At 42.1% G+C, this 27193-nt stretch overlaps 2 protein-coding genes and 1 non-coding gene across 7 annotated transcripts in view; 2 read left to right on the top strand and 1 right to left on the bottom strand.

Moving 5' to 3' along the window:
* Zfyve26 (zinc finger FYVE-type containing 26) overlaps positions 1 to 27193 on the bottom strand; it is a 62945-nt gene that overhangs the window by 20523 nt on the left and 15229 nt on the right. For all 4 annotated transcript variants that reach the window (XM_063241188.1, XM_063241187.1, XM_003472367.5 and 1 more), the window contains 20 exons: positions 25125 to 25328; positions 23363 to 23971; positions 23044 to 23130; positions 20553 to 20621; positions 20056 to 20207; positions 17958 to 18159; positions 16675 to 16938; positions 15604 to 15723; positions 15343 to 15507; positions 14590 to 14808; positions 13592 to 13694; positions 11839 to 12584; positions 11111 to 11307; positions 9630 to 9734; positions 7324 to 7446; positions 6772 to 6948; positions 4702 to 4948; positions 3912 to 4010; positions 1574 to 1737; positions 320 to 456 (listed from right to left, as the gene is read on the bottom strand). In XM_063241188.1, coding sequence (XP_063097258.1) covers positions 320 to 456; positions 1574 to 1737; positions 3912 to 4010; positions 4702 to 4948; positions 6772 to 6948; positions 7324 to 7446; positions 9630 to 9734; positions 11111 to 11307; positions 11839 to 12584; positions 13592 to 13694; positions 14590 to 14808; positions 15343 to 15507; positions 15604 to 15723; positions 16675 to 16938; positions 17958 to 18159; positions 20056 to 20207; positions 20553 to 20621; positions 23044 to 23130; positions 23363 to 23971; positions 25125 to 25328 — 4189 coding nt within the window. The remainder of the gene's footprint in view (positions 1 to 319; positions 457 to 1573; positions 1738 to 3911; positions 4011 to 4701; positions 4949 to 6771; positions 6949 to 7323; positions 7447 to 9629; positions 9735 to 11110; positions 11308 to 11838; positions 12585 to 13591; positions 13695 to 14589; positions 14809 to 15342; positions 15508 to 15603; positions 15724 to 16674; positions 16939 to 17957; positions 18160 to 20055; positions 20208 to 20552; positions 20622 to 23043; positions 23131 to 23362; positions 23972 to 25124; positions 25329 to 27193) is intronic.
* On the top strand, positions 16525 to 26988 carry LOC100719429 (immunoglobulin-binding protein 1-like). 2 transcript variants are annotated; one of them, XM_063241190.1, is made up of 2 exons: positions 16525 to 16648; positions 25820 to 26988. In XM_063241190.1, the coding sequence occupies exons 1-2, from the start codon at positions 16643 to 16645 to the stop codon at positions 26837 to 26839; spliced, it is 1026 nt and encodes a 341-aa protein (XP_063097260.1). In that variant the 5' UTR covers positions 16525 to 16642; the 3' UTR covers positions 26840 to 26988. The 2 variants fall into 2 exon arrangements, with proteins under 2 accessions (XP_063097260.1, XP_063097261.1); XM_063241191.1 differs by lacking the exon at positions 16525 to 16648 and adding an exon at positions 20561 to 20674.
* LOC111757584 (small Cajal body-specific RNA 11) lies at positions 21707 to 21843 on the top strand. The gene has a single exon (XR_002791896.1). It is a non-coding gene; the product is annotated as a small Cajal body-specific RNA 11 (non-coding RNA).

Genomic DNA, 27193 nt, shown 5'->3' with positions numbered 1-27193 from the left:
CTGGGCCAGGTGATCATGGACTGAAACCTCTGAAACCTGTTTAGCTCTACTAAAAATGAGCCAACATAAACTTTTCTTTCTTTAAGTTGATTTTCTCACCTATTTGGTTACAGCAACACAAAGCCAACTAACACAGAAACCTAGATCAGTCTACAAACATTTCACTGTGTAGTTAATGGCACTGCAGAGTGAATGTTAGTATTTCTGTGAAGCGTTCTGGATTTGAAACATTCTCCACAATGAGACTCCCAGAAGTGTAAGGCTCCAGAGAAGGGTGCAGTGATCATGAAGAGGACCAGCCCTGCTGCAGGACACTCACTCTTGGTTGTAGTAACTGTAGCACTGGTCACACACGCGAGTAGGGCTCTCTCTGCAGCCTTCCACCACCATTTTCTTAGTAGAACAGGAACTGCATACCAGCCGGCCACAGCGGCGACAATGATGACGCCTGTTAAACTGAGGAATGCCATTAGGTTTTAAGAGAGAAGGAGGAAGTGAAGATGAGACTGTTGTCAGCCACTTACACTTGGTTTGAAATACCTGTGGCTTATTAAAAACACCAAATGTGGTACTCAGGTCTCTACTGAAAATCCTGCCCTCACAAAGCTGATGCTTTAGGATGCCACTCAGGTGGTGGGCAAAGGTTCCAACTCCTGGACAGTTTTGCAATCAATAGCTCCTGACAAATTTTACTTATGTGTGGTGGCACTGTTGGAAATAGCAAAAAGTAATGGTGAAATGACTTTCTGAGCCAATCAAGACCACATCTCTACATGATATTGATGATAAGAAAATATCCTTTTTCCAAATGTTTTTACTACAAGTACTTGCTCATTTCACTGTAAGATACTGACAGACATCATATAGATACAGTAAATTAACATCACCATTGTTTTCATCAGCACTAAGCTGATCTGCCAGGCTAATACTACATTAAGTGTGGTAACATTTGTCACTGTATTTAGTCTTTGTTTTTTTTCTGAGACAGTCTTGCTGTGTAGTCCAGGCTGGCCTTGAACCCACTATGTAGCCTAGGCTGGCCTCAAACTTACAGTGATCCAGTTGTCTCAGCCCCCAGAGTGCTGGGATTATAGGTGTACATTACTCTGCTCGGCTGTAGTTAGTCTTAAGAGCTCCATGAGCCAATTAATTTATCATCCCTAGTTTAGAAGTGGGCAGATGAACTTGCAAAAGTATTAGTCATATTGCAATTGGGGGCAGATCCAGGATTAGAAAACAGGTCCTCTTTGGCCTGCACTAGCACATGTAAACACTATCAGCTTTTGTGAACGATATGGGAACTAGAAATAAGACTAACATTTGGTGTTTCCTCCATTTTTTCTTAATGTCATGAGAATGGAAAAGACTTTAAAATTTAAAGCTATTTGAGGATGTCTACCACCTAAGTCCAGAAAATATACGCGTGTCAGGTCAAAGGTAAATCCAAAGTATTGTTTGACAGTTCTGAAAATTCTGAAGAAATATCACCTGGGGAGGGGATTATCAACTCAGGCTCATGACCCTGAGCTTACCCTTCCTTTCTTGCAGTGATCTGAGAACCATTACCACTTACCATACTGAAGTGCTCCTTGTGACAGACCATGCAGACACTCTCAGTCTCATCTGGCACCCACTGGTGCCTGGCAGGAGGCATTGCTGGGGGTATAAATTCCAGCAGGGGCTGACTGTGAGAGAAGCTTCTCTTCCTCGGGCTTGGGGACTGTGCAGTGGAGACACCTGGGAGCCAGGGGTCATAGTAAGGGTGATCAGTATTTCAGCTTAGAATGAAGAGGAAAACATAGAATTCCATCACTTTACAAAGCCCTACTAGAAAAACCAGGTCCAGTTGATGATCAGCAATGGCTGCTTCTGTCACAAATGAGACACAATGAGACAATGTGTACCTTTTGTTGGAAATGTACAATAAAACTTATCAAATGTAATTACTGAAAAATAGTAAACCTGAGTTAAGGCAAGCTTCTAGATCTAATTAGCAGTGTATATAGTACCAGAAATTTAGGGATCATCAGATTGTCAACAGGAGGCATCCAGGGGCCAGGCAATGGCAAAGCTGTAATCCCAGCACTGCTGAAGTTGAGGCAGGAGGATCACCTCAAGTTCGAGGCCAGCCTTAGTCAGGTGGTAGTGAGGTTAGGTGTCTCAAAAAAAAGAAAACCAAAGAGGCAGCCAGAAAAATCCAGCATGTGGGAGGCTGCACAGGACAAGTAATCTACTTTCCTTTGTAACCTAAGGAAAATAGGCAGGGCAGAAGGTGGCAGGATAAAAAGATGCAGAGCGACCTACTGACTAATAAAGAGGTAAGAGATATTTTATCCAAATGCCATGATGTATATTATTAGATTTTCATTCTAGAAATAGCAATCATAAAAAAATCTTTTTTGAGACAACTGGGGGAATTTGAATATTAACTGGGTATTTCATAGTAATGAGGAATCATTATTAGTTTTTAAGTATGATAATATTTTTAAAAAATAAAAGTCCTTACATTTAGAAATTTATACTGAAACATTTACAAATTAATGATACATGTGAGATAATTCAGTACAAAGATGCAGGTACAGATGAAACAAGAATGGTCATCATGTGATGATAATTTTTATAACTGGGTGACTAGTGTGAAGGCTTTAGTATAACATTCTTTCTTTTGTACACTGCAAACTTTCCCTAACAAAAAGGTTACACACACACACACACACACAAACACGCGCGCGCCAAAGCTACTCAGGTTGCCTTATGCAGGAGCATGAAGTTGCTCATACAATCGGCAAGCGTGGGTCCTCCCCTCAGGTCTGCTAGACATTGTAAAGCATGGCTAATTCTCAAAGCATGGCCACCAAATGCCAAAGCATAGTCTTAGCTTTTCAGTAGCTAAGGAAAAAAAATTTTTTTCATTTAGTACACCAATTTTGGCTAGTTACAGAAAAAGAGAACTGAAAAAAAAAAAAGTGACTATTAATAGAACCCAGAAAAAAAGCCTCCCACCCCCAATCCTGCTGGCTTGACCATTTGGCAAAACAATTGCTAGGCTACTCCTGAGGGTGAGCCATTTTTCAGGGGCTAGAGACAGGATAGGCAGGGTGGTGAAAGGGGGAGCAAAATGTGGCTGAAGCTTTTAAGGATTGTGTTTCTCATATAGGTTAACAGAATTCATATGAAGGTTAAATACAGTCAATCTTCATCAGTCAAAATTCCCATATTTGTAAATTTCCCTGTTTGCTAAAATCTATGTGAATATCTGCAGTGTGTCATGGTCATTCATGGACATGACCATAGCAGTGAACAATCTGACTTGCTCAATACTTAGGTCTCATTTGAAATGGAAGATACTTTCCATATTGATTTTATTTCTTCCATTATATAAGAGGCCATGTTAGCTCACATACAAATGCTATCTGATGTGACTCTGACAATAATACACTGTAAGAAAAGATGGCACTTAAGGGCCCACTGTATCTCATCTCGGCTCTCATGTGACAGAGACCAGAGAATGCAGGAGCAGATAGTATAGGAAGGTCTTGTTCTAGGGCAAAGTATGGAGTCAGAATCCCAATTCTGGCACTCCAGACATAAGCCTCTTCTGAAAAACAAAGAAAACAAAATCTAGTATGATGAACTATTTTTAGGATTTAAAACCAGTGTCAAATGTGAGTGTGTATTTCCCTGTGGATCAATGGTTCGAATTAATTTATAGAGACTTTATATATATAGTGTAATTAATAAGAGTTGATTTTATGTTGAATCTCTTGTGCTATACAAGTCTAGAATGAACCATGACAAAAAGAATCAATAAGAATATTGTAAATAGAAATGCTGAAAGAGCAAAAGAATCAGAGAATCAGAACAAAGCAAAATTTAACTAAAGATGAGTGATTCCCAGGACTGGTTCTTACCAGGAGTAGCAGAGGCAGCAAACTCTACTGATGGTGATCTAGACATGGTCTCAGGGTCGGAAGCTTGATGAACAATTTCCTGAAGGTAAGTCACAGAATCTGTTGGGAGAGAAAATGGTAAAAAAAATCCTTGTCTACTATAAGCATGTTTATTCACTGTGCTGGCCATTTCATTCAACGTACTGCTGGCTTTCCCGATTGTCACACCAATTTACCCGGTATAAAGAAAATGACAAAGGTACTTCTAAGCTAAGAATATACATATTTCTTAAACTCCTAAAAATAAAGCTAAGTTAGGCACATGCAATAATGGAGTAGACACTAGGTTTTACAAAGTAAATATAAAAATGACCAGAGGAAAGGGGAATACACTTTCCATACTTATTCATGTCTTTCATTCTAGAAGAGGTTGTCTCAGCTCACATACAAATGCTACCTGATGCAACTCTGAAAATAAAACATACTCTCCATAAGAAAGGATGGCACTTCAGAGCCCATTATATCAAAGCTGGACGGAGATCACTGCCAGCACATTTGGTTCCCCTTTATGCTGTCATGTGTACAAAGGTTATCTGCTATCTTTTAATTCTGTTTGGCTTCCTACTTCTTCCAAGGCCAAGATATATAAAAAAGACCTATCTTCTGCATAAGAAAGGACTCTCTCTCCTCAAGTAGACTCTTTTCACTCTTGATCAACCCAAAATAATAAACAAGGCGAAAATTAAAACTAAGAATTGGCATGGTATTTTCCTCTTCATAAAGAATAGCCATTTAGGATGCTGGCAGTTACCTGATCGTTTCTCCCTCAGAGGGTATGGGAGTTCCAGGGCTTTCCCTGCATATCTGGAGAGCAGTGTGTCAACGTCATCCATGGTGAAGCCAATCTCCTGTCCAGCCAGCAGCTGGTGTAGGGTCTGCACGGCCACAGTGGCCCAATCCACTTTCATGTTCATCAGCAACTGCTCCAACATGAGCAGGGGATTGGAAGACAGGTGGGAATAGCTGGCCCGGTGCTGCTCAGGCAGGGTCAGAAGAACCTATTTTGGAACAGATCCATAGAGAAAGAAGTAGCTCATAAATTTCAGTAGTTCACAAATAACTGGGAAGGAGTAGGGTGCCAGAGATCAAAAGGCCCATAGTATTGCAGCTACTGTCTAGGAGTCTTTTAGAAAGCAAAGCTGAGGCTGGGGACTTAGCTCAGTGGTGTGAGTGCCTGCCTGGCAAGCGCAAGGTCATGAGTTTGATCCCTGACACACACACACACACACACACACACACACACACACATACACACACACACACACACACACACACACACACACACACGCGCGCGCGCGCGCGCGCACACACACACACACACAAAAGCAAGGCTGAGTCTCCTCCCATTTAAATCCTGCAGGTGGCAATGAAGAAATATGTCGATTACCTTCACCTAGCCAAGGGGTTGATAATCTTTTACTATCAAAGGTCAGATAGTATTTAGAACCTATGAAACTATTATACTCTGCCAATGCAATACAACAGCAAAAACAGGCAGATACAGAAATAAATGGACTGCTTATGTTCCAAGAAAATTTGATTTAGAGAAACATGCTGAAAACCAGATTTGGTCAAGAGGTAATAATTTGCTCACCCCTTGGTGTGGCTGCCAGGTGTGGCTGAACTCTACTTGACTGTTAATGTCATCATTCTTACCAAGTGAGGCTTTATTCAGAATGAGCAACACAAGGTAATGCCAGTGACTGCCTAAATCTAGTGTACTGGTATATCATGAATATAACCATCACTAGGAATGAGATAGGTTCACTGGTTCTGTTCTGCTCACTGGCAATTTTCAAGGGTTCCCCAATTTAGATACAGTGCACCAAAAAAATATTTTTTTAAAGGGTATCTCTTCTGACAGCCAAGTGCTCACATTCACAACTTCCCTGGCACTTGTTTTGTATTTTGGGGCAGTATATCCACCTATGAGTCAGAATAATTAGAAGAGTGAAAGAGGGTTCCACTTCTTTTGAAATCCTGCTTCACTGAATTTCTTTTTCTGGCTTGTAGTTTCTTTTATTAACATTTCCCAGTTTATATAGCAAAGTTAAGATGACTATTTCATCTAAGACAGATAACCCTTTTCTATTAGTACAGATTATTTTATCAAGCAGTAGTTTTAAATCCTCACACCAGAATCCCTTTGCAAGATATTCAGTCCTTACCCTAAGTTTTAACTGGTTTGGGGAGGAGGTTGACTACAGGTATTTTTAAAAGTCCAGGTGAAGGGGCCGAGGGTATAGCTGAGCAGTGTAGCGCCTGCCTGGCAAGCACAAGGTCCTGACTTTGATTCCCAGTACTTCCCCTGCCAAAAGAAAGTTCAGGTGAAGGCAGGGGATGGCCTATGCACCTGAAATCCCAGCACTCGGAAGCTGAGGTAGGAGGACTGTCTGGAGTTCAAGGCCAGCCTGGGATACAAAGTGAGTTCAGCCTGAATGACACAGAGAGACCTTGTCTCACCCCTTTCTGCCCCCAAAAGTCCAAGTGACTCTAATACATGGTCAGAATTGAGAAGCCATAACAAAGTTGTCACCATGAAAAAGTATGGAAAACTTTAGAAATTCAGGTAAAATCCTCTTTGGAGGTAGGGCAGTAAGAGCATGGTAGGTCCTAGAAGACTCACCTGGGATATAGTCTTATATATCCCAGGTAAGGATAAGATTCACAAAATCTTAACAGGGTTACCTGTTAAGATTGTATGACTAACACAAGCCAAAGATAGTAGGTACCTGGCAGAAAAGTCATTGAAACAGTAGGTTGGAGGGGGTCAGCAGCACCCCATCAGGCATGCTTTCGCAAAAGCCTTTTCCCTTCTTACCTTGGATCCCATGTACAGTGCCTGAATTTCACTGTGTCGCACAGAAGTTAGTTCTCCATAGAAGTGACTGGTGAGGTAGTTGGCCAAGAAGTGTGAGGTGGCCAAGCTAGGGTGCTGGTCAAGGGACTGCTCTGTAACCTCAAGGCACATGGTAGGGTCAGGAATTCTCTGCAGGAGCTGTTGCAAAAGAAGAGTAGGAAGTGAGGCCTGCATTCTTGGACCAGCCTTGTTTGGACTGAGAAAGGAAAATTTAGGTTTATTTATTTTGGCTAATCCTTTCTCTGTATTCATTTATCAGCAACTCCATAGTTTCAGAAAGGAGCTATGGCTTTGGTAGGACCATGTTGATGGAATCCTGGAGCCAGCTGCTCCACTAGAACCTAATGCAAGGCTGAATCTGTTCGCTCAGGATGACTATAATTGATCATGAAGGATGCCAAGGAGAAAGTCTGTGACTGCAAACTTAACATGAGATTCAGCATGAAGAAAGCCATTGGACTTGACTAACTTGATCCTGCCACAGATGAAGAATGAAAAGAATCAGAAGCTTACCTGTAGAGCCTTGTCATGGTCTTTCCTCTCTAAAAGGTAGAGAAGATGTTTCTGATGTAAGCTGATTAAATGTTCCCTTGGAATGGGGTACAGACAGCCCCAGTCCTCACACAGCTCATACTCCTGGAAGGAAACACACATGGCTTCAATTCCTTCAACTTACTGGCTTTTCACTTCTCCAACTTTTGTTTGATTTTTCTCAGTAGTATTAAGTGTACCAAGCCCCAGAACATTTGGTAAGTACAATACTGACGGGATTACAGTGAGATCATACAGGGCCAGAGTAGCAACATAAGGTATGAGATTGACCGAAGCAGGCTGACTGCTAATTTCATTTTCCTCTTTGCTCTACTATAAGGAAGAAAAGCAGATGCCATATGTTGACGGTGTTGTCAGCCCAGGGGAAATAGTAAGAGACTGAAAAACTGAGACTATTTAGTGGTGATAGCACTTGCTCAGCTCTGACATTAGCAACACGAATGTGACAACCTAGTGCTGTCAGACTTTTAACAATTGAACAGAAGCGGGGGGTGCACACCTGCAATCCCAGCACTCTGCGAGGCTGAGGCAAAAGAACTGCAAGCTCTAGGCCAGCTTGGGCAATTCAGTAAGAACCTGTCTCCAAATAATGTTTTTAAAAAGGGTGAGGGGAAGTTGGGGATGTAGCCCAGTGGCATAGGGTTTGATTAGTATGCATAAGACCCTAGATTCAATCTTTTGCACCTAAACAATTTAAAAATTGGGTTTGTTGGCACAAATCTTAATCTCAACCCTCCGGAGACTGAGGCAGGAGGATTGTAATTTCAAGTCCGGCTTAGGCAATTTAGTAGCTTAGCGAGACCCTCTCTCAAAATAAAAAAGATAAAAAGGACTAGCGATGCAGCTTGGTGTGAAGGCTCTGAATTCAACCCCTAGTATCCCGAAAAGAAAAAAAAACGTTTTAATTGAAAAAATTTTCCTATTTTAAAAAATTATCAATGAAGTAAAAATTCTGTCAACCATTTATATGCTGAGCAAACATGGGGAAGGGTTTAGATTCCATCTTGTCTTATCTCCCTTCTCTTCCACCATCCCCTAACAAACTAACTACATTAAAGTCTCAGGGAATGGAAATCCCAGGACTTGGCCAAAATATCCCCAAATGGTTCTATGTGCAATGCCCTGTCCACACCTCTGCCTGGGAAACCTTCTGGATGATTCCTTGTTTCTCAGGCTGTGTCAGGTGCTCTGCCTGAGCTCCCATGATCTGTCACCTGAATTATATTGCAAGCACCTTAGGATGCATCTTATATCACTCTTGTAAAATGTGGGTCACTCCAGGGCATGAAATGAAATGAATTATCTTTGTCTTACCACCATCTGGCACAGTAACTGGCTGCATTCAGTAACTGTTTACTAAACAAATGAAAATGTGAATGACCTTTAACATTTTGAACTATGGTATATCAGCTGCTAAAAGGCAGATAAAATTTTAGTTAACACTCAAATGGCCAATAAACAAAGGACAGAAATTCACATTCATTTCTAATCATAAACATGAATACTGAAACAGTGGGATATCATCCTTAGGGAAAATGTGAAAAATTGGACTAAAAAAGTTGGTGAAGTATAGACAGCAATAGGATCAATGAACTGATTTGAAAAGGGATTTGATATCATCTAAATAAAGGTGATGATGACAAGGAAATCTCACTCAAGGTATACATTCTGTGCCTAGTACACAGTGTAGAAAATCTCACATATGAATGCAGGGGTCAGAGAACAAAAGTGGCATTTGTAATGTCTTGTACACTTACCTGTATGTTGGTGTTATAGTTTGGATCTGAAATGTTCCCCCAAAGTCTCATGTGTTTTTGGAAGGTGACTGGAGCTTGAGGGAGCTACACTTATTGGCTGATTAGTCATCTGATGGATTCACAGGTCATGGGCTATTAGGAGGCAAGTCACTAAGAGTATGACATGGAAATGTTGATATCTCTTCCTGGCTCCACCATTCTCTTTTCTGCTTCCTGGCTGACAGGATACAAGCCACTTTCCTCCTCAAAGTCCTTCCCACATGCCATTTCTACCCTGCATCCAGCTGACCATGAGCCAGAATAAACCTTTTCTCCTTTAAGCTGTGGATGGCGGATATTTTGTCTCAGGAATAACGAAATTGATCAAGATAATTGTCAAGTTTCACTATTAAGGAAAAGGGAAAACAATATGGCATAGCTATAAAAATGTGGATACTGACGCAGAGAAAGGAGTCCACATAACCAGTTATGGAGTTGCAGCTCTGTAGAGGATGAAAAGGGAAATGGTACCTGTGCTTCTAGAATCATGCTCATGACAGATGATGGGTCCGAAACACAGCAGCTCCTTAGGGTCTGCCAGTCACACCATGCTGGAGGTTCCTGCAAGCCCAGAATCTAAGGAAAGATAGGAAAATCAATCAAATCACACTACTGCTTCTCCCTCTGTGAACAAGTCTCTGATGTTTCAAGGGATCTCTGCCCCAAATCAGGCTCCCTGCCAGGAAAGAGGAAGAAGAGATCAAACATGGCAAATATTGCTTCTTGTGGAGACTGAACTTCTGAGGGAAAAAAAGGCTGAACAACAGGCCAGGATCAGGGCCTTTCACTAGTGAAGAGAGTTCTCAAAGGCTTGAAGCTTGCCCATCTCTGCCCACGAGAATTTCCTGGGTTGAACAATTTGTGAATCACTTTACTTGCAGCATTTTAGTTTTGCATGAAAATTGCTGAAGAAGTGTGAAAAGAAAAACCTTTTCCACTGTGAATTTTATTTTCTCTGGTGACGCTGGAGACTGCTCTGTTCCATAGGGCCAGGGAGATGAGCATATATTATATACATGTCATGTGGCTGAGCCTCCTGACAGCTCCCTTGAGCCTCTTCAGCTTGGATATGACACGAATCCCACAAGAATTTTAATTTCACAATTGTCACAGCCATGCATCCTTTTAAAATTACTGAAACTTTAGCTCCAATTTGTCTTTAAGACATACTATATATAAAACGTACATGAAGCTCAGATATACATTTGAAACCTTTAAAGACTGCAGAACACCAGTTTAATTTTGTTATTATTATCCTTGCTTGATGCAAATTAAAATAATGAGAGTAAATAACACAGAAGACAGATAAGAGACCTTCTTTGTTTATGTAAAAATAGAAGCCTGAGCTGGGCGAGGTGGTGCACACCTGTATTCCTAGCATTGGGAGTCTGAGACAGAAGGACTGCTATGAGTTTAAGACCAATCTGGAATACATAGTGAGTTGAAGACCCACCTGAAGTACTTGTGAAAAACAAACAAAAAAAACAGAAGCCTGATGCACAGCAAAAGTCAGGTCTAGATTTGTTTCTTTTTGGGGGGCAGGGATTGGTCACAAGACCTTTATACTGAGTACTTTTTTCCTTTTTTTTGTTTTTAAGTTTTGAGACAGCATCTTGTTATTTGATTCTTGAACTTACTATGTAGCTTTGCATTAAACTTGCAGCCTCCCATGTACTGGGACTATAGGCATATGATACATCTGGCTTTTCTTTTCTTAAAATATTTTTCTTTAAGACAGGATCTTGCTAAAATTTAGTTGGTAAATTGGTCTGGCTAGGCTCAAATTTGGGATCCTTCTGCCTCAGACTCTCTCCTACTGCTAGAATTACAGGCATGCACCACCAACATTTTCTGATTAAGTATTTCTTAAAATATTCAATCACATGAGAATTGGCCTATGTCTGTCACAGGGGGAGAAGCCTGTTTCCTTCTCTTGATGCTAGGGCCCATACCTTCTGATATACTTGAAGCTCCACCTGCTTCCTCTGCAGCTCAGACTTTAGTCCTGCTTGGACAGCTGTGTCTGAAAGGCAGTAGGCCAAGATCTCCAGGCATGACTCCAAGGGCCACTGATCCACAAACCGCAAGGCCAACTGACTTCTCAGAGACGCATCCTTCACAGGAAACAGGTACTGCCAACCCTCTTTGTCTATAAGACAAAAAAAGATGCTCAGAGGCAGCAAAGCTGGCACTGCAGGTTTGAAATTCCAAGTTACTTCTGAAGAGTGGGCTTTGTTTGATCTCATAAAATAGGGGCTTGGAAGATCTTTAAGGTCCACGTGACCTTAAGCACAGTGTACAAAGACTTTACAGAGTTCACTGACCCTTGTTTTAAAGTGATCCTAGCTTCAACTCTATTCTGGGCTTCTAAGGGTGATACCCAGATTACTTGTTCATGGAATTTGAGAATGACTCTGATAAGCAGGACTGAGCGCACTGATTACTGTTACAGATGCCCATTCTAAGGTCGGACAGACTTGGGTTCTAAGCTCCTCCACCACTTAGCACTCTGGGCAAATTCCCTGACTTCTCTAAGCCTTGGTCTCCTCTCCATAAAATGAGATTACCTGCATTTTTCTCTAGAGCAACTATGGGAATTACATGTGGTGATAAACTCACAGGGAATGCTAAATACTACTGTTACTACCAGTGAAAAGCAAAGGCACAGCTTTCTGCTCACCGCATGCTGCTGCACAGCTCAGGACTGCATCCCTTATGTCACTCAGACCATCCACATCTCGCCCATACACTTCGATGAGCTGAAGGGCCCGTGGCCAATCTCTGGCCACCAGAGCTTCCTCAAAGGCTTTGGTGAGCACGTCCAGGGCAAGGGGAGAATGCAGGCCCAAGAGCACAGTAGAGAGATTGGCTTGACCACACAGACTGGCTGCCAGACTCTTGCCCTGCTCAGATGACCCATGGAGAGGCTCCCAGGCAGCCAAGAGGAAGGCCTCGAGTTTAGGGAACTGTTCCAGCAGATGCTCACACTCTTGGGCTACCTGCCCTGCAGTCAGAGGCACCTCCCTGCGTCCACGAAGCTCCTTCCATGATAAGCTGGGCTTGCTGACCTTTGACCCCTGGGAAGCCCCAAGGCAGGCCACTGTAGCTAGTAGCTTCGAGCAGGATTTAAGGAAGGCCAAGGCAGAGGAGGTGAGGCCTGGGGATAATGAGTCCTTTGGGTTGGAGCAGTGCTTCTTCTCTGATGTGGGATTCTCAGTTGGCCTAGGGGAGCTCGGTGCAGAAAGAGGAAAGTCATCCAGGAAGTGGGAGGTGTACTGCTGGGCCAGGATACCCAGCTGGGTCAGGAGGGATGATGTCTGCTGGCTTTGCAGAGAGGAGCAAAGGGTAAGGGGCTCACAGCAGCAGTTGACAATAACCTGTGGCACACTTAGACTGAGACCTTCTCGGGCCAGAAGGGCTGCCAGCCTAGAGGGAGAAAAGCAAGAGTATGTAGGACCAGACATCATCAACAACCTTACAATTTCTTTATGCTTACACAGCGAATGTAAATAAAAGCAGTTGTTCCCCTCTTTTTATTTTTGCAGTACTGGAGATTGAACCCGCTGTTTGTTTTTTTTTTGTTTGTTTGTTTTTGTATAAAGAAAGGGTCTCTCTATATAGCTCAGGCTGACCTCGAACTCATTACAATCCTCCTGTCTCAGCTTCCTGAGTGCTGGGATTACAGGCAGGTGCCACAATGCCTGGCAGTAAGGGTTTTTTTGTTTGTTTGTTTTGAGATAGGATCTTGTTATATAGTTCAGGCTGGCCTTGAACTCACTATGAACCCCAGGATGGGCTTGAAATTATGGTGATTTTTCTGCCTCAGACTCCTAAGTATGGCACCACCATGCCTGGTCTGTTTCTTTTTATCACACACCCACACTTGAGTTTATTAGACATACAACTCTGCCTTATGCTTAATAATGTGTCTACAGAAAGGATCCCCATGACTTCTTACAGCATTTCGTTATGTGCACTAACCATAACTTAACTTGTCTATTAGTGAATAGTGGGGGTTTTCTGATCTCTGTATATATATCACTTTTCATATGTACAATAAAGTTACAGGGTAAGTTCCCCAACATGGACTGCTAGATCAAAAGGAATATGAGTTTGTAACCTGGCCATCCTACAGGGGTTATACCAGCTTATAACCCACCAACAATCCCTGAGGATGCTTACTGTCTTACAGCCTATACAAGTATTGTTATCCAATGTTTGGATTTTTGCCCTATATATAAGTAAAGGTTCATCTGTTACCCTCGTATTTGCAACGGATGTGTTAGCAGTAGTAAGAGAGAAAAAGACAGACTGAATTTTAACACACTGCATAAAATACAAAGCAAGAGCAAAGTCATTCGTGACCCCAAGCACAACCCAGTGAAGCTTTATTGAGGAAGTGATCTGCCACCTCCCATGTGGGTGCTTCCTACCTGTCTGGGGGAACTTGTCTCTCAAGCAGGAGGTGTGACACAAGTTGGGAAGGACTCTGCTGCAGGAGAATAAAGGGATTTCCTACCTTGACCTTCACATGCTCTGCAAAGGTAGAGAAATTGACCTTTGTTTATGCTACTGACTGTAACATTTCAGAACCTCGTTTCCCAAGATCAGTAAAAAAGTACATGAAGACAACATGGAGAACCAGGTAAAGGGAATTCTGATGTGATTCATGCTAGGTAACGGACATTCTCAACATGACCCTCACCACAAACAGACCTGATCACAAAGGTCTCTACACCTTACCACTGTTTTAAAGATTTCCAACCTAGACAAATTTAGTGGGAGGTCCAGCCATAGGGAACTGACTCTTATTCACTTCAACTTGAATGAATTGCATGCTCTACAGGTTGACTATCCCATATCTAAAGTGCTTCAGACCAGATATATTTCGGATTTTGGAGTATTTGCATATACATAATGAGACATCATGGGGAGGATACCCAAGTCCAAACACGAAATTCCTCTGTTTCATTTACATTTTATACACGTGGCCCCAAGATAATTTTATGCAATGTATTTTAACTGTAAGCTGTCAAATGTGGAATTTCCCACTTATGACATCAGGCTGGCTTCCAAAAAAGTTTAGATTTTGGAACATTTAAAATTTCAAATTTTCAGATTATATATGCTTGCACTGTACTTGCTCTGAGCACTCAGATAAGAATATGGCATTTAAAAAACTCAGCCCCTCTATTAGGTCTTCAAATCTGTAACGGACCTAAGGTCTGACAGAGATAGTTATGAGTCATTAATTCTGTGAGATTTTATTGAGCACTCCCATGTGCTGTACAACTGTCTTTAGCATAACAATACATAAGTATCCTTGGCTACTGCTAAATCCCAGAATCTCTCAATAGCCTGCCATTCTTTTTCCTTGTACTATGTACTTACAGGCCAGCTCTACTTCTGTTTTCTCTTTCTTGTTACTTACCAGGCTCAGAGCTCAAACTCTGAAGAAGGATAGCAGCCAAGGTGCTACAGTAGCTGAAGAAGCTGCCCAAATAGTCAGTCTGCCTGTTGCCTGCTGAGGTTTGTTTGCCCAGATTCTTCTGCAGGAGCTGAGTCTGGATGTACACAGGGTGGGCTTCGGCCTCAGGAGTGTTTTGAGATGCCTGCTCCACCAGGGAAGAAAGTGGAGTACTCCTGGCCTCTGAGAGGGGTTATGGTGGAGGAAGGGACACAGGATTTAGTCTGTGCACTCAGAACTGGGTCAACTTCTGAGCCAATATGTAAAACTAAGACTATTATATAATGCACAGGGTACCATGTAGTTTGGACACTGTACTTGCAAGGGAGACATAAAATTCTAATTTGGTTATCTAGATAAGCAATTCCTAGTCAGGAAGAACTTTGAGTCTGAACAAATCAAAGACATACAGTTGGGTTTTCACCCTGGCTCCTCTAGGATTAAATAGCTTATGAAGCGCACAGTAATCTCTTGCAAGGGTTTGATCAGTATTTATCAAGCAACTGCTGGGCATACTTTTCAACAGGAATGAGAACATGTACAGGCCAGTGGACTGTTAGCCATCCATTCGATGTGAGGAGGGGCCACAGGTAAAGTTCAGTTTTGAGCTATGACCTGGCTAACTAAAGGGCTGTTGGAGCCCAGTATGGAGTTCTAAGTTTCAGCTCAGAAGCTGAGCCCCAGTCTGCATGAGCCCCTAAGCAGACAGCCCCGTACCTGGCAGTGTTAGTGCCTCTCTCAGTGACTGAAGGACCTGCTCCAGCTGCTGCGAGAGAGTGGTATGGATGGCAACACAGTCCTCAGTCAAGCTGGGCCAGCACACCTGAAGCAGCTCAGTGATGCTGCACCGGGGAGGGGCTCCTCCCTTTTCTTCCACACTCTCTATGAAAAACAGACAAAGAAAGATGAAGTCAAGTCTGTTGCCCATCTAATGGTCCAACTCAAGGAGGGGAAAAAAAAAGGGAAGGGGCAACCTACCTGACTTCGCTTGACCAGTTGCCACAAGTGGGTAATTAAGAATCTTACTAATTTGCTGAAGAACAATTGGAAACCCTCGAATGCCATCAGCACTGGGGAGTACTTGGTCTAGCCGCCGACCTGGAAATAGATGAAATAAGAGGGGATGCAGAAAATATGAGGTGCTTTCAGGTACTGAAACTCAGTATTTTAATATCTTCTGCAATTTAGCTTCTCCAATATTAAGGATGAAATACATGTGTCATTTTGGGTGACAACCTGAGTTGGGCTATTAAGAGCAGCAGATTCAGAATCTGGCACTCTGAAGGAATCTGCTGCCTGGATCAAATGGGTAGTTCTTAGGGATCTGCCCTGATACTACCCTCAGCTACGGACTTGAACTGGAGACCTATCTTTCTTCTCTAATTGCCTAAATTTACATTCATATACTGATTTTTCTAAAAATACATATATACATTTTGAGACACTGCTAACTTGAAGGAATGATTCTTCCTCCAATTATACCCCTCTGAGTTAACCAGCAATCAAACTCCTGACCTTGTGCTTGCCAGGCAGGTGCTTATGCCGCTGAGTTAAATCTCCAACTGAGTTTTTCTTATACCTTGTTTATAGATTCATGATGGTTTCAGGTGAATAAGTTCACCCAGGAGGGGGCACGTAGTCTAAAGACAAAACTCCATTTGTTCTTTTTTGTTAAAAAAGTATATTTATTTATTTAGCCTTTTGTACTAGGGATTGAATCCAGGTCCTCACACATGCTAAGCACCTGCTCTAATCTATGTATTTGGCCTCCACTTTTACCAACTTTTAATGGATACTGCTTCTTTGAATTTAGTGATAAACCAGAAAAGAACTTTCCCAAGTGACTACAGCCTGTTATGCCTTCTAAGAATGTGAGAGTTTCAACAGATTCTTTATGACATCATATCAGACATGAGCGCATGTAACTAGTAAAAGTTTTCTTCGTCCTCCTTTTCCTAAAAACAACTTTCTTGTACAGATTATCACATCTCTCAGAAGGTTGGCTCCTCACCTCAGAATGCAGGTATAAAGCTAACACAGCCTACTCACCCCGGCTCTCCAGGGTACTGTTCAGACGCCGTTCAGCTGTTTCCAAGAGCTGCTTGCAGGTTTTCCAGAGCTGGCATTGAGAGCAAGCTAGGTCAAACGCAGCCATGGCAGGGGGACTAAGGTCTTCTAGAACTTCTCTCAGGGGAGTGCTGGGCTCTGTCAGAGTGTTGCTAATCCAGAAGTCCTCCTGGAGTGTGGGGATGGGGTCTCCGGAGGTGCTGAGCAGCTTGTCGGTCACATCAGAAATGGAGTAAAATACCATCCCTGGACACCCAGCAATGGAGTAAAAAGCAAGGGGTTAAGATCACTTTGTTACTTTTATTATCAGAAGTAGTTATTTTAGACTGCAGTGCTTCCTCTGCATAGGATCTATGTATATTAACATCACCATTATAGCCCACTCTCATTGTCTCAAGACAAAGGCGAGAGAAACTCAGAACAGTTGAGACCAAGGAATCCTTTTTTGAAACTGGATGTAAAAGCAGGTTGAGAAGGAAAGAAATGGATCTGTAAATTCTGGTCAGAGAAGATCTTTAAAACGCATCTTAGAAAAGCAAGGTAGACCATAGTATTTGTTACAAGAGTCTTTTTACCACAAATACAAAAAGAATGTGCCTATATTTTTTATGTAGGTATGGAAAACTCTTGGGAGGCTATGTAAGGAATAACATGTAATGGTAACTTAGAGCTAGACCAATAACATATGTGAAAATATATGACAAGATTCTATTTCCAAGAAATAATGAAAAATGAGCTTTTGGGCAGTACAGCCACAACTAAGACCTGAGGTATGTGGCTCTCAGGCTATAAATGTCAGAAAACAATTTGAACACTTCAGGAACAGTGACCTAACAAGTTTTATTTCCGAATAATTACATAAGAAGGAAACGAACTCTCAACCACTTCCTTTTTTTTTCAAACTCATGACTTTGTGCTTGCCAGGCACACGCTTATGCCACTGAGCTACACCCCTCACTCAACCACTTCTTGAAGCCTGAGAGAGTGGCCGCAGAATGCACAGTAGGAATAGTTCATGCTCCTTAGCAACAGGATGAGCTTACTGGGGCAGCCTGAGTGGCAAGTACGTGAATATTTGGTCAGGGAGGTTGGGTGTAGCTAGATTACTCTCAATGTGTTAGGATTGCTGTTTTCCAAGATAAATTCTTATTTTGGATTTCTGCCAGGTAGTATAAAAAGCCTGTGATTTCAGTGGTTTCTCTCCTTACCCTTCTCACCCCCAGATAGTTACCCTACCGCCCATGACGGTAGCACAGAAGCCTGACCTGCAGCTGCAGCGCTGCCAATGGCCTGTAGAGTTGAACGGCCACTACCAGTTCTTCGAATGGTGCTGTTAGTGCCATCCGAGTTCTGGTTTTCAATCTTGTGCTCTACTCGAGCCAGCTCCTGGATCACTTCCTGGTAGCGCTCCACAAACATCAGTTCCCCTGCACTAGGTGAAGACTTCAGGTTGAACGTGAAGACCACCTGTCACAGAAAAGGGAAGAGCATGGTTGTGGTAGGCCCACTGAGCCAGGGAATGTTGGGAGGAAGTCTGGCCAAATCATAAGACTACGGCTCTTAAGTTATTCACTGTGTAGGGTCAGAAATTCACTGAACGTTACAAAAATAGATCAAATCTGAAAATAACTCTTAATAGGTCAGTAAAGAAAATAGTCAGAGGCCCAGTAAAAGATGCAGACAATTTCAGAAGGAATACTTATGACCAGTACAGACATAGGAAACAACTTGCTCTTACCACTAAGCCAGGAATTTGGGTAACTAGACTATTTTGCATGTAAAACAATAGCAAAGTGCAAAAACGAACCCTCAGTGTAGTGTATAGTTAAACTGAAACAATTGTTTTGGTAAAGTAGTTTATCAAAAAATTGTAAAGCTTTAAATATGTCCTTTGATGCAGTAATTTTTTGTGAGAAACTTTTTATTTCAAAAGAGTTGATGCTTAAAGATGAACATCTTGGTATACTATGACTATAACAAACTTGAAAAGAATCTAAATGTTGGTCAAAAGAAAAATGGTGACTGCTACTTGGTCATACTACTATAAAGTCACTAAGTTCAAAGTTAAGATAAATGCTTATAGTATATACTATATAGTAATACTATAAGATAAGTGCTTATAGTATATGAAAAACAATGTAAGTTTAGATTTAAAACAATTTCAGCTATATACAATCATACGTATCATGAAAAAATATTGGTCAAAAATACCCAGTACCTTTAATGTTGTTGTTTCATGCAATAAGGTTAAAAGTAACTTTGTTTTTTTGCTAACATTTTTTGGTATTTCCTTATAATGTGTACATTTTTCTTTTTTTTTTTTTTTGTGGTACCAAGGATTGAACTCACGACCTTGGACTTGCCAGGCAGGCGCTTAGGCCACTGAGCTAAATCTCCAGCCCTGTATAACTTATTCTTCGAGTAGGTTAAAATAATCAAATTTTTGTTTAAAAAAAAAAAGTTGAGGCTGAAGGAAAGGAGAAGTGGAGGGTGTTGAGGGGTAGAAGTGTCACGTGACTCTCAGTCAATTCCTTTATGTGGGTTTAAGAGAGGCTAGGGAGCAACAGAAGCAATAACCACCACAATAACAAAAACTCACATTTCAGGGCTAGATATGTAGTTAAGTTGTGGAGTGCTTGCAGGTATGTGCCAAGCTATGGGCTCCATCCATAGCACCACAGAAACAGAAAGACAAAAAGAAAGGCTGGGGCAGGTCCCATCTTCTCAAAGAATCATAATTATCATCATTACAGTAGGAGATGTAAAGTGATCACAGGAGGCACTTTAAATTTTTTTTCCTTTGAGATAGTATCTTGCTAAGTTGCCCAGATTGGCTTCCAACTTAACATCCTTCTGCTTCAGTCTCCCAAGTAGCTGAGATTACACATATGCACCACCCTGCCCAAGAAGAGCCTGATGACAGCTCTAGTGCCAATGAATCATCAACATTCTAGTCTGCTACCTGCTCTACTTGTCATATACCAATAACAACACCAATGTCTGGTATTATTATTGAAAATTGTCTGCATGATGATTTTTAAACTACATGAAAAATGTGGACATGTTCCAAGACAGGGCACAGGGAAAGAAACAAAATCATTTGAACAGTTTGAAGCAGTGATGTTATGGTAAAATATTTTCTTTTACCATGTTAAGTCACTGTTTGTGTTGAATGTCTCTGATCTGCAATGCTGGTTACTGGATCTGAACACATGGAAATTCCTTCCTCTCAATGTTGTTCCGCAAGTGCTCCTGAGAGGCACATGCAATGAGCTTTCCGTGAGGCCCAGGGTGTCACAGCCACCTGGGGGGCTGACTTAACATTCTTTACTTAGAACAAGGTGCAGCCAAGGCTCTGCTCACCTGATGGGCTTCTGCAAAGTTGCCCCGGAGGATACAGGATGCCAGCAGTGACTCAGGTGGGGAGAACATCATGGGGAGAAATGAACTTTGTGGATGTGGCTGTGATCGGCTCTCCAGCTCACTCCGCCCAGACACAGCACTCAAACTGCCCTCTGTTGGAACACAAGGACAAGAGGGTCAAGGACATAAGAGAAACTGAGGAAAGACCAAATGGCTGCTACCTCCAACCACACATTTACCTTCTCAAAATCCTTCTCTAAAAGGGTCTTGATGTTTTCTCCAGTGAAGCGTCAACCTATGCTACCATCACAGAATACTAAATATATATACTACCAACCACTTTTGTTGGGCAATCACTTTTCTCTCTGCTGATGAGTTCCTCAACTGAGAGTGAAACAAAGTGGTTCCTTTTCCCAGCTGAAATCTGTCTGGCCATCTGCAGCATCACTTTTCCTAAACGCAGGCTTAAATTTGCCAGCTAGCTGGGACCTACATACCTGAAGTACTTGTGCTCAGTTCACTACTCATACTTTCCAGGGATGGGTTGGAGCCTCTGTCCCGGCCATCTAGAAGTATCAGGAAGAAAGAAACTCAATTAACTTCTAAGTTGGACTGAAAGGTAAGATTCAGATACAGTCAAAGAATATTGGGCATACATGCTGTTTTTTTCAAGGGCAAAGGGTAAGTTTAAGAGCTCAGTTAGGCTGCAGCCTGCAACTTGTCTTATAGCCCTAGGAGTTTTCCAGTTATTTCTATGGTCAATGGCCACCATCTGCTCAACAAGCACCAATGATAGACTGAGAAAACAAAATCACATCTATTATACCCAAGAAGCATCAGGATGCAAATTGTTTCAACATTTTGTGACATAAAGAAAAGGGTCTTCTCAGACTTGAAAAGGTAAGGAACTAAATCATGAGACCTGGCCTGCTAAAGACCACTACATTCAAAGGCCTGGAAGAAAATCTTTCATTGGCTAGCTTTCCTAAAGTGTTAGGGCTTGCTAATGGGCTTACTGTCCCTTATTAAGGTTTTTGACGAAGAAGACTGTGCAAGGAAGCTCTCTTGGCTCATTGCTCGGGCTGACCTTTAGAAAGAGTAGGCAGCTATGAGGAAGAGATGATGGGTTTCAACTCTTGGGCAAAGTAAGTCAATGCAAATTCTGTCTCCTGCCCCAAACAAACTACTTGAGCAGCTTCAGGGCCTTAGCAACCATATTCAAAGTTTTTCCAGGTTTCTCTCTCAGCACTGTGCCCACCCTACCAAATCTGTTCACCATTCTGATTGCTAGTGACTATTCATTTTTTAGGAGCTTAGTTCAGGAATCAATTTCATATAATGTCTTTCCCTGACTTTGTAGGCTGGCATTCTCTTCTAAGAGATTTCTTCTGTTTCCATGTAGCATCTGAGTTTAGTTTTTCATGTGTACTTGTTATTCAAGTGATTTACACCAAGGCAAAGGCTTTGCTCATGCCTCATCTTTCGCAAGATACCAAGTATTGTTCAGCACACAGGAATCTATATCTTGTGAATTGTGTAAAATATGAACACCAATGTCAGAATGAAAATTGTCTAAACATGTAAAAAGCCCTGCTGCATAATAATATTATACTAAATTTCTCAAAGAAAAATTCATTCAAAAGACAAAATAGTGTCCTGGCCTATGTTTGTGCTCCCCTGTGCTCAGCTGTGACAGGGTAGTCTGGCAGGATGTACAGCAGTTTCCCTCTCAGTTTAGGAGGGCTGTCCTAAGAATAGGGCTGGCTCTTAAAGGCACGAGAGGACAATTTAAGGAAAAAAAAAAAAGACAAAATAGAGAAAAGATTATGGTACACAATGGCAATCTATTTCCTTAATGCATAAAGAGCTTTCTACAGTTCAATGAAAAGATGAAGCTTGGGCTGGGGATACAGCTCTGTGGTATAGTGCCCACCTGCCAAATGCAAGGTCCTGAGTTTGATTCCTGGTCCCAAAAAAACAAAAGGAAAAAAGATGAACCCACTAATGAGCGAAATGGACTTTAAACACGATTAGGCAACTCACAGAAAAATATACATAGCTAATATTTGGAAAAAAAAATCAAACCAAAAAAGTTAATATTAAGCCATTAAACATCACTGTTTTATCAATTTTTGAAATTCTGGTATTATTCATTGTTGACTAATATATGTGAAAACAGGAAATCACACAAAGTTGGTAGTTACAGTTTTTAAGGCAATTTGGTGACACTGATCTATATTTCATGTAAAAACACCACTGACCTACCAATTCTGCTAGGAATTTGAATGCATATGTAAGTATGCCTAGATGTTTTCAATACTGTTTTCTATAGCTTTTTTTCTTTCTTGCTTTATTTTTTCAGTGCTGTGGATTGAAGACAGGGCCTCCAACATCCTAGGCAAATGCTCTAGTGCTGAGCTACAGTTTCAGCCATTTTATTTTGACACAGGGTCTTGTTAAATTGCCCAGGCTGGCTTTGAATTTTTGATCCTCCTGCCTCAGTCTCCTGAGTAGCTGGGATTACAGGAGTGTGCCATGATGCCTGGTTAGCATTGCTTTTCATAGTAAAAAACAGGACAAAACTTAAATGTTCATGAATATATATATATATATGAACATTGTATGACATAGAATACTAAGCAGTCTTTAAAGTGAGAGGAAAATTTCATATAGAGTGATACATCTGTATATATAACTGGATACAACTGAAAAAAGCAAGTTGCAAATTACCCAACCTATCTATATAGGTATTATCATCATGCATTGCACATATGAAAGGATACAGTACATTTGTATTGGATGGAGAATTTCTGGAAGATTATGTAAGAATCTATTAACAAAAGAATTAACAGAGGAGTGGGATTAGGATATTCTTACAACGCTTTGTTGGACCATGGGCTCTAAGGAGATATTAGATAAGCAGCAATATACACTTGCCTGGCATATGAGAGAGAGAGAGCAAGGTATGGGGAGAGATTTTTAGATTACCTGCCCTGCTCCTTCTTGTCCGACGACCCCTGCGGAGAGTGGAGTGCCTTGTGGCAATGGGTCGGTACCTTCGGGCAAGTGGCTCCTCTAAAACAGTAAATATAAGGAGAATGAGAGACTTAGGTGTGACCTTTTGACTGGGGAGGCAGGCAGGGGATGATGTGCACTAACATCTGAGACATGGAGTACTACTACAGGGCTCTGAATTGGTGGCTATGGCCATATGCCCTGAATTAGACTCTCACGCACTTCGACCTCTTTCCCTCAAGTTTCCTCCCTCCTCCTTTCTGGGCCTACCAGTTCTGCCCCCTTCTCTTACCTGGGCCCTGGTTGCTTGTTACCACCTTATATCTCCACTGGGCCTCAGAAAGAACCTTGGAAAACCGGTACAGGCGGCTCTGCAGTCCATCTCTGCTTCCTGCGCAGCTCTGGCCTTCCAGAAGCCTTGCCATATCAGGGGCGTTATGGCTGCTGATCCTATCCAACTGCTCCTGGAGAAGCCCAAGGAAGGCCCCTATTGCAAACTCATCAGCCAGGAATCCATTGATACCATTAGTAAAGTGCTTTAGATCCAAGAAATTGTCATGGAGCCCCAGGGAGCTGTCTTTTGGCTGTGGTTTTAGACAGCCTGGTATCGTGTGAACCAGGTTCCTGGGGAATTCAAGGGAACCCCGTTCTGACTTCTGTTCAGGCTGTGGTGCATGCTGAGGGCTTTCTGGTGGAGACCTCAAAGCCAAGGGACTTTTCCCTTCAGTGTCGTCATCCTCAGCATAGTCCTCTGGCAGGTGAGGCTCTGGGTGAAGATCAGTAGAGGTGATGAGGAGCAAGGAGAAGATGTTTTCTAGAAGTTCCAGGCACAAAGAGTCAGGGAGACTGCACAGATACTGTTGACACCTGGCCAGGTAAGTTGAGAAGAGATGTGAAGCACCTGAAGAAGCATGAGCAAGAGAAAAGGCAGGCGAAGAGCAGGAAGGAGAATACAAACATTAGTCCCTTGCCAGACTCACAACTTTATCTCATTTAGTTTTTAATGACTAAGGGAACTGAAGGAAGAAGCAAATATGAGTGATTACTCAGTCATGTCTCGTGATTGGCAGAAATATTCTGCTATTTTAATTTGTTTAAGAGCACCCTGAACACTCATTTGTTTTCACATTCATTCATTCATTCATTCATTCTCTCATTCACTAGTTTTCTGAGACAAGATCTCACTATGTAGTTCAGGTTAGACTCAAACTCATGATGCTTCTCCTGTTCCAGCCTCCCAAATGCTAGGATTACAGGTGTGCACTACCATGCCTGGCATTGTTTTCACTTTTTAAACGTGATGTTATTCTTCGTCTCTGACAAATAGTCCATATTTCAGTTCCAGGAATGAAGGCAGGCTGTGGATTCTTTATTCCTTATTTTATTTTAATCAGTGGTTAAATTACTCAGCAGGCCAAAATAGATCGTGCTCAAATGTGAGGGTCTATTCCAAAGCTAGAAGTGAAAAGGAACTGAGCACTAGTCACAGGAGTCAAGGAATTCTGGTTAAAAAAAAAAATATGACAGAGGATAGGACATTACGTCTCTATCTTCACACTGGATAATGTAACCTGTGAAATTGTCTTAAGGACTTACATTTAAGAATGAAATAGAACAGAAAACAAAAATAATCTCAAGGATGTTCATTTAGAAAAGTATTGTTTCCTAAGACTGTTTACACACACACACAAATGGATAAACACAAAGCATATACTTAGGTAGAAACTGACAGTATGATATGAAATGCCATTGCTACAGTGGATCATAGTTAAAGAAAAGGAAAGCATGTGGAAAACAACACTGTAGGACCTATGGAACATGTGCTGCAGTAGGCTGTTTGTATCACTGAATGCTTTAAAAGGTTCACCATCACTGCTCTAGGTGATTATAAGCAAGTTATTTGTTTCATTGAGCTCATAAATGGTTGGCATTATTACTGAACTCCATAAAATCAAGGCTACCTCAGTCATGGTGAGAAAGGGTAGCCGCCTAAAGCACTCACTGGGACAGGCTTTGTCAGCAATATGTCAGGGATGGGATAGGGGGTGCGTTACCTGGGGAGGGGACCGAGTCCTCTGTAGGCTCTGTGACCGAGGCCAGGTCCTCACCGGGGCTGTCTTTGCAGTCCTGACACTGGGAGTACTGGTGTGAGTTCACACAGAGGGCATAGATGGCATATTTCATGGCACAGAAGCCCTGGTAGAGGGTCAGATTCTGACACTGGTTCAGGTGCTCAGGAGCTGGGGCATCGGCACAATCTGAATTGTAGAGCAAAACAGGCAGAATTTCAGAGTTAATTCTTTCAGGTGTAAACAACCAGCATGCCTGAAGCAAAGAAAGGCTGTACTTCTAGGCTCTTACCCTCTCTTTCTGTGGATCTGACCTCTATCCCCTCCAGGTCTTTTTTCTGTCAACACCAACTTTCAGTCCTCTTTGCTTCCTTTTCTCCAGGAGCCTACATGTCTCATGCCACTACATGCCACTGTTGCCCAGGGGTCAAGTTTTGCACCCTAGTCCCAGCCCTATTAGTCTTCCTTTTTTTTTTTTTTTTTTTTTTTTTTGGTCTTTTTCGTTTTTACTGGTACCGGGGACCGAACTCACGACTGCCTGCTTGCAAGGCAGGCACTTATGCCGCTGAGCTAAATCCCCAGCCCCCTAGTCTTCCTTTTTGCCTTTTTCAAGTTCAAGTTCTAAGTGTGTCCCCACAGGTCACCAGTGATCAGATTTTAAATATTTCTTTGGCTCCCAGATGGCAGCATCTGAAGATGGGTTACAGCTACCTCGACTTCCCGAGCTGTTCGAATCCAGCCAACAGCTTCTGGAGGAAGTAGAAGTAATGGATGAACCCACTGGCTCCAGGACAATCCAGGATAAAGTGTGCAAGGGACTAGACCTACTTGAGCAGGCTGCTGAAATGTTATCACAGCTCGATTTGTTCAGCCGAAATGAAGATTTAGAAGACATTTGCTCCACTGACCTGAAGTACCTGATGGTGCCAGCGTTTCAAGGAGCCCTCACCATGAAACAAGTGAACCCCAGCAAGCGCCTCGATCATTTACAGTGGGCTCGAGAATATTTTATAAACTACTTAACTCATTGCCATTATTATCACGTGGCAGATTTTGAGCTGCCCAAAACCAAGAACAACACAGCTGAAATTAACACTGCTAGTTCCTCTGTGGCCTGTGCTAACCTTGTTGCTATGGCTTCTCAGAGGAAGGCTAAAATAGAGAGATACAAGCAGAAGAAAGAGGTGGAGCAGAGGTTGTCTGCACTGAAATCTGCTGTGGAAAGTGGTCAAGCAGATGATGAGCAAGTTCGTGAATATTATCTCCTTCATCTTCGGAGGTGGATTGGAATCAGCTTAGAAGAAGTTGAGTGCATTGACCAGGAAATAAAGATTCTGAGAGAAAAAGACTCTTCAAGAGAAGCATCAACTTCTCACTCATCTCTTCAGGACAGACCTCCCCTGAAATCCTTCATACTCACTCGGGACAACACCCAAGCCAAAGTTTTCGGAGCTGGTTATCCAAGTCTGGCAACTATGACCGTGAGTGACTGGTACGAGCAGCACCAGCAATGTGGAGCACTACCAGACCAGGGAATAGCCAAAGCAACATCAGCTGATTTCAAAAGAGTGGCTCAGCAACAGGAAGATGAAGAAAAGGAAAGAGAGGACAATGAGAAGGTTCTCCACAGAGCACGCGAGTGGGATGACTGGAAGCACACCCATCCGAGGGGCTACGGCAACCGACAGAACATGGGGTAGTCTTCCCACACACGGCAGGACTCTGGGGCATGGACCTTTCTTGCTAAGGAAACTGCCGCCATGCCCTCCCTGGCTCCTGCTTTACCTGTGCACAATGAAGGCAAAGATGCTGACTCTTTTGCTGCATTCAATAAAGTGTCAAGCAATTAAACGTGTATTTGTTCCCTATAACCAGTGAACTTGTTTTGACATTACTAATTCTCATCATGGTGTATTCCGATTTCTTCAGTGGACAGAGAATTACACTGAGAAATAGTTTTGTATAATCAATGGTGTATGAATTTTCTTTAAAATAAATAATAAAATCCCTTCTATTCAACAACAACAACAACAACAACAACAACAACAACATAT

This window comes from Cavia porcellus, unplaced genomic scaffold, assembly GCF_034190915.1.
Source record: "Cavia porcellus strain 051 isolate PalLab524CR breed Dunkin Hartley unplaced genomic scaffold, mCavPor4.1 scaffold_31, whole genome shotgun sequence".
Lineage (NCBI taxonomy): Eukaryota > Metazoa > Chordata > Mammalia > Rodentia > Caviidae > Cavia > Cavia porcellus.
The sequence above is the reverse complement of the archived record's forward strand: the minus strand, read 5'-3'. Positions and strand labels throughout refer to the sequence as shown.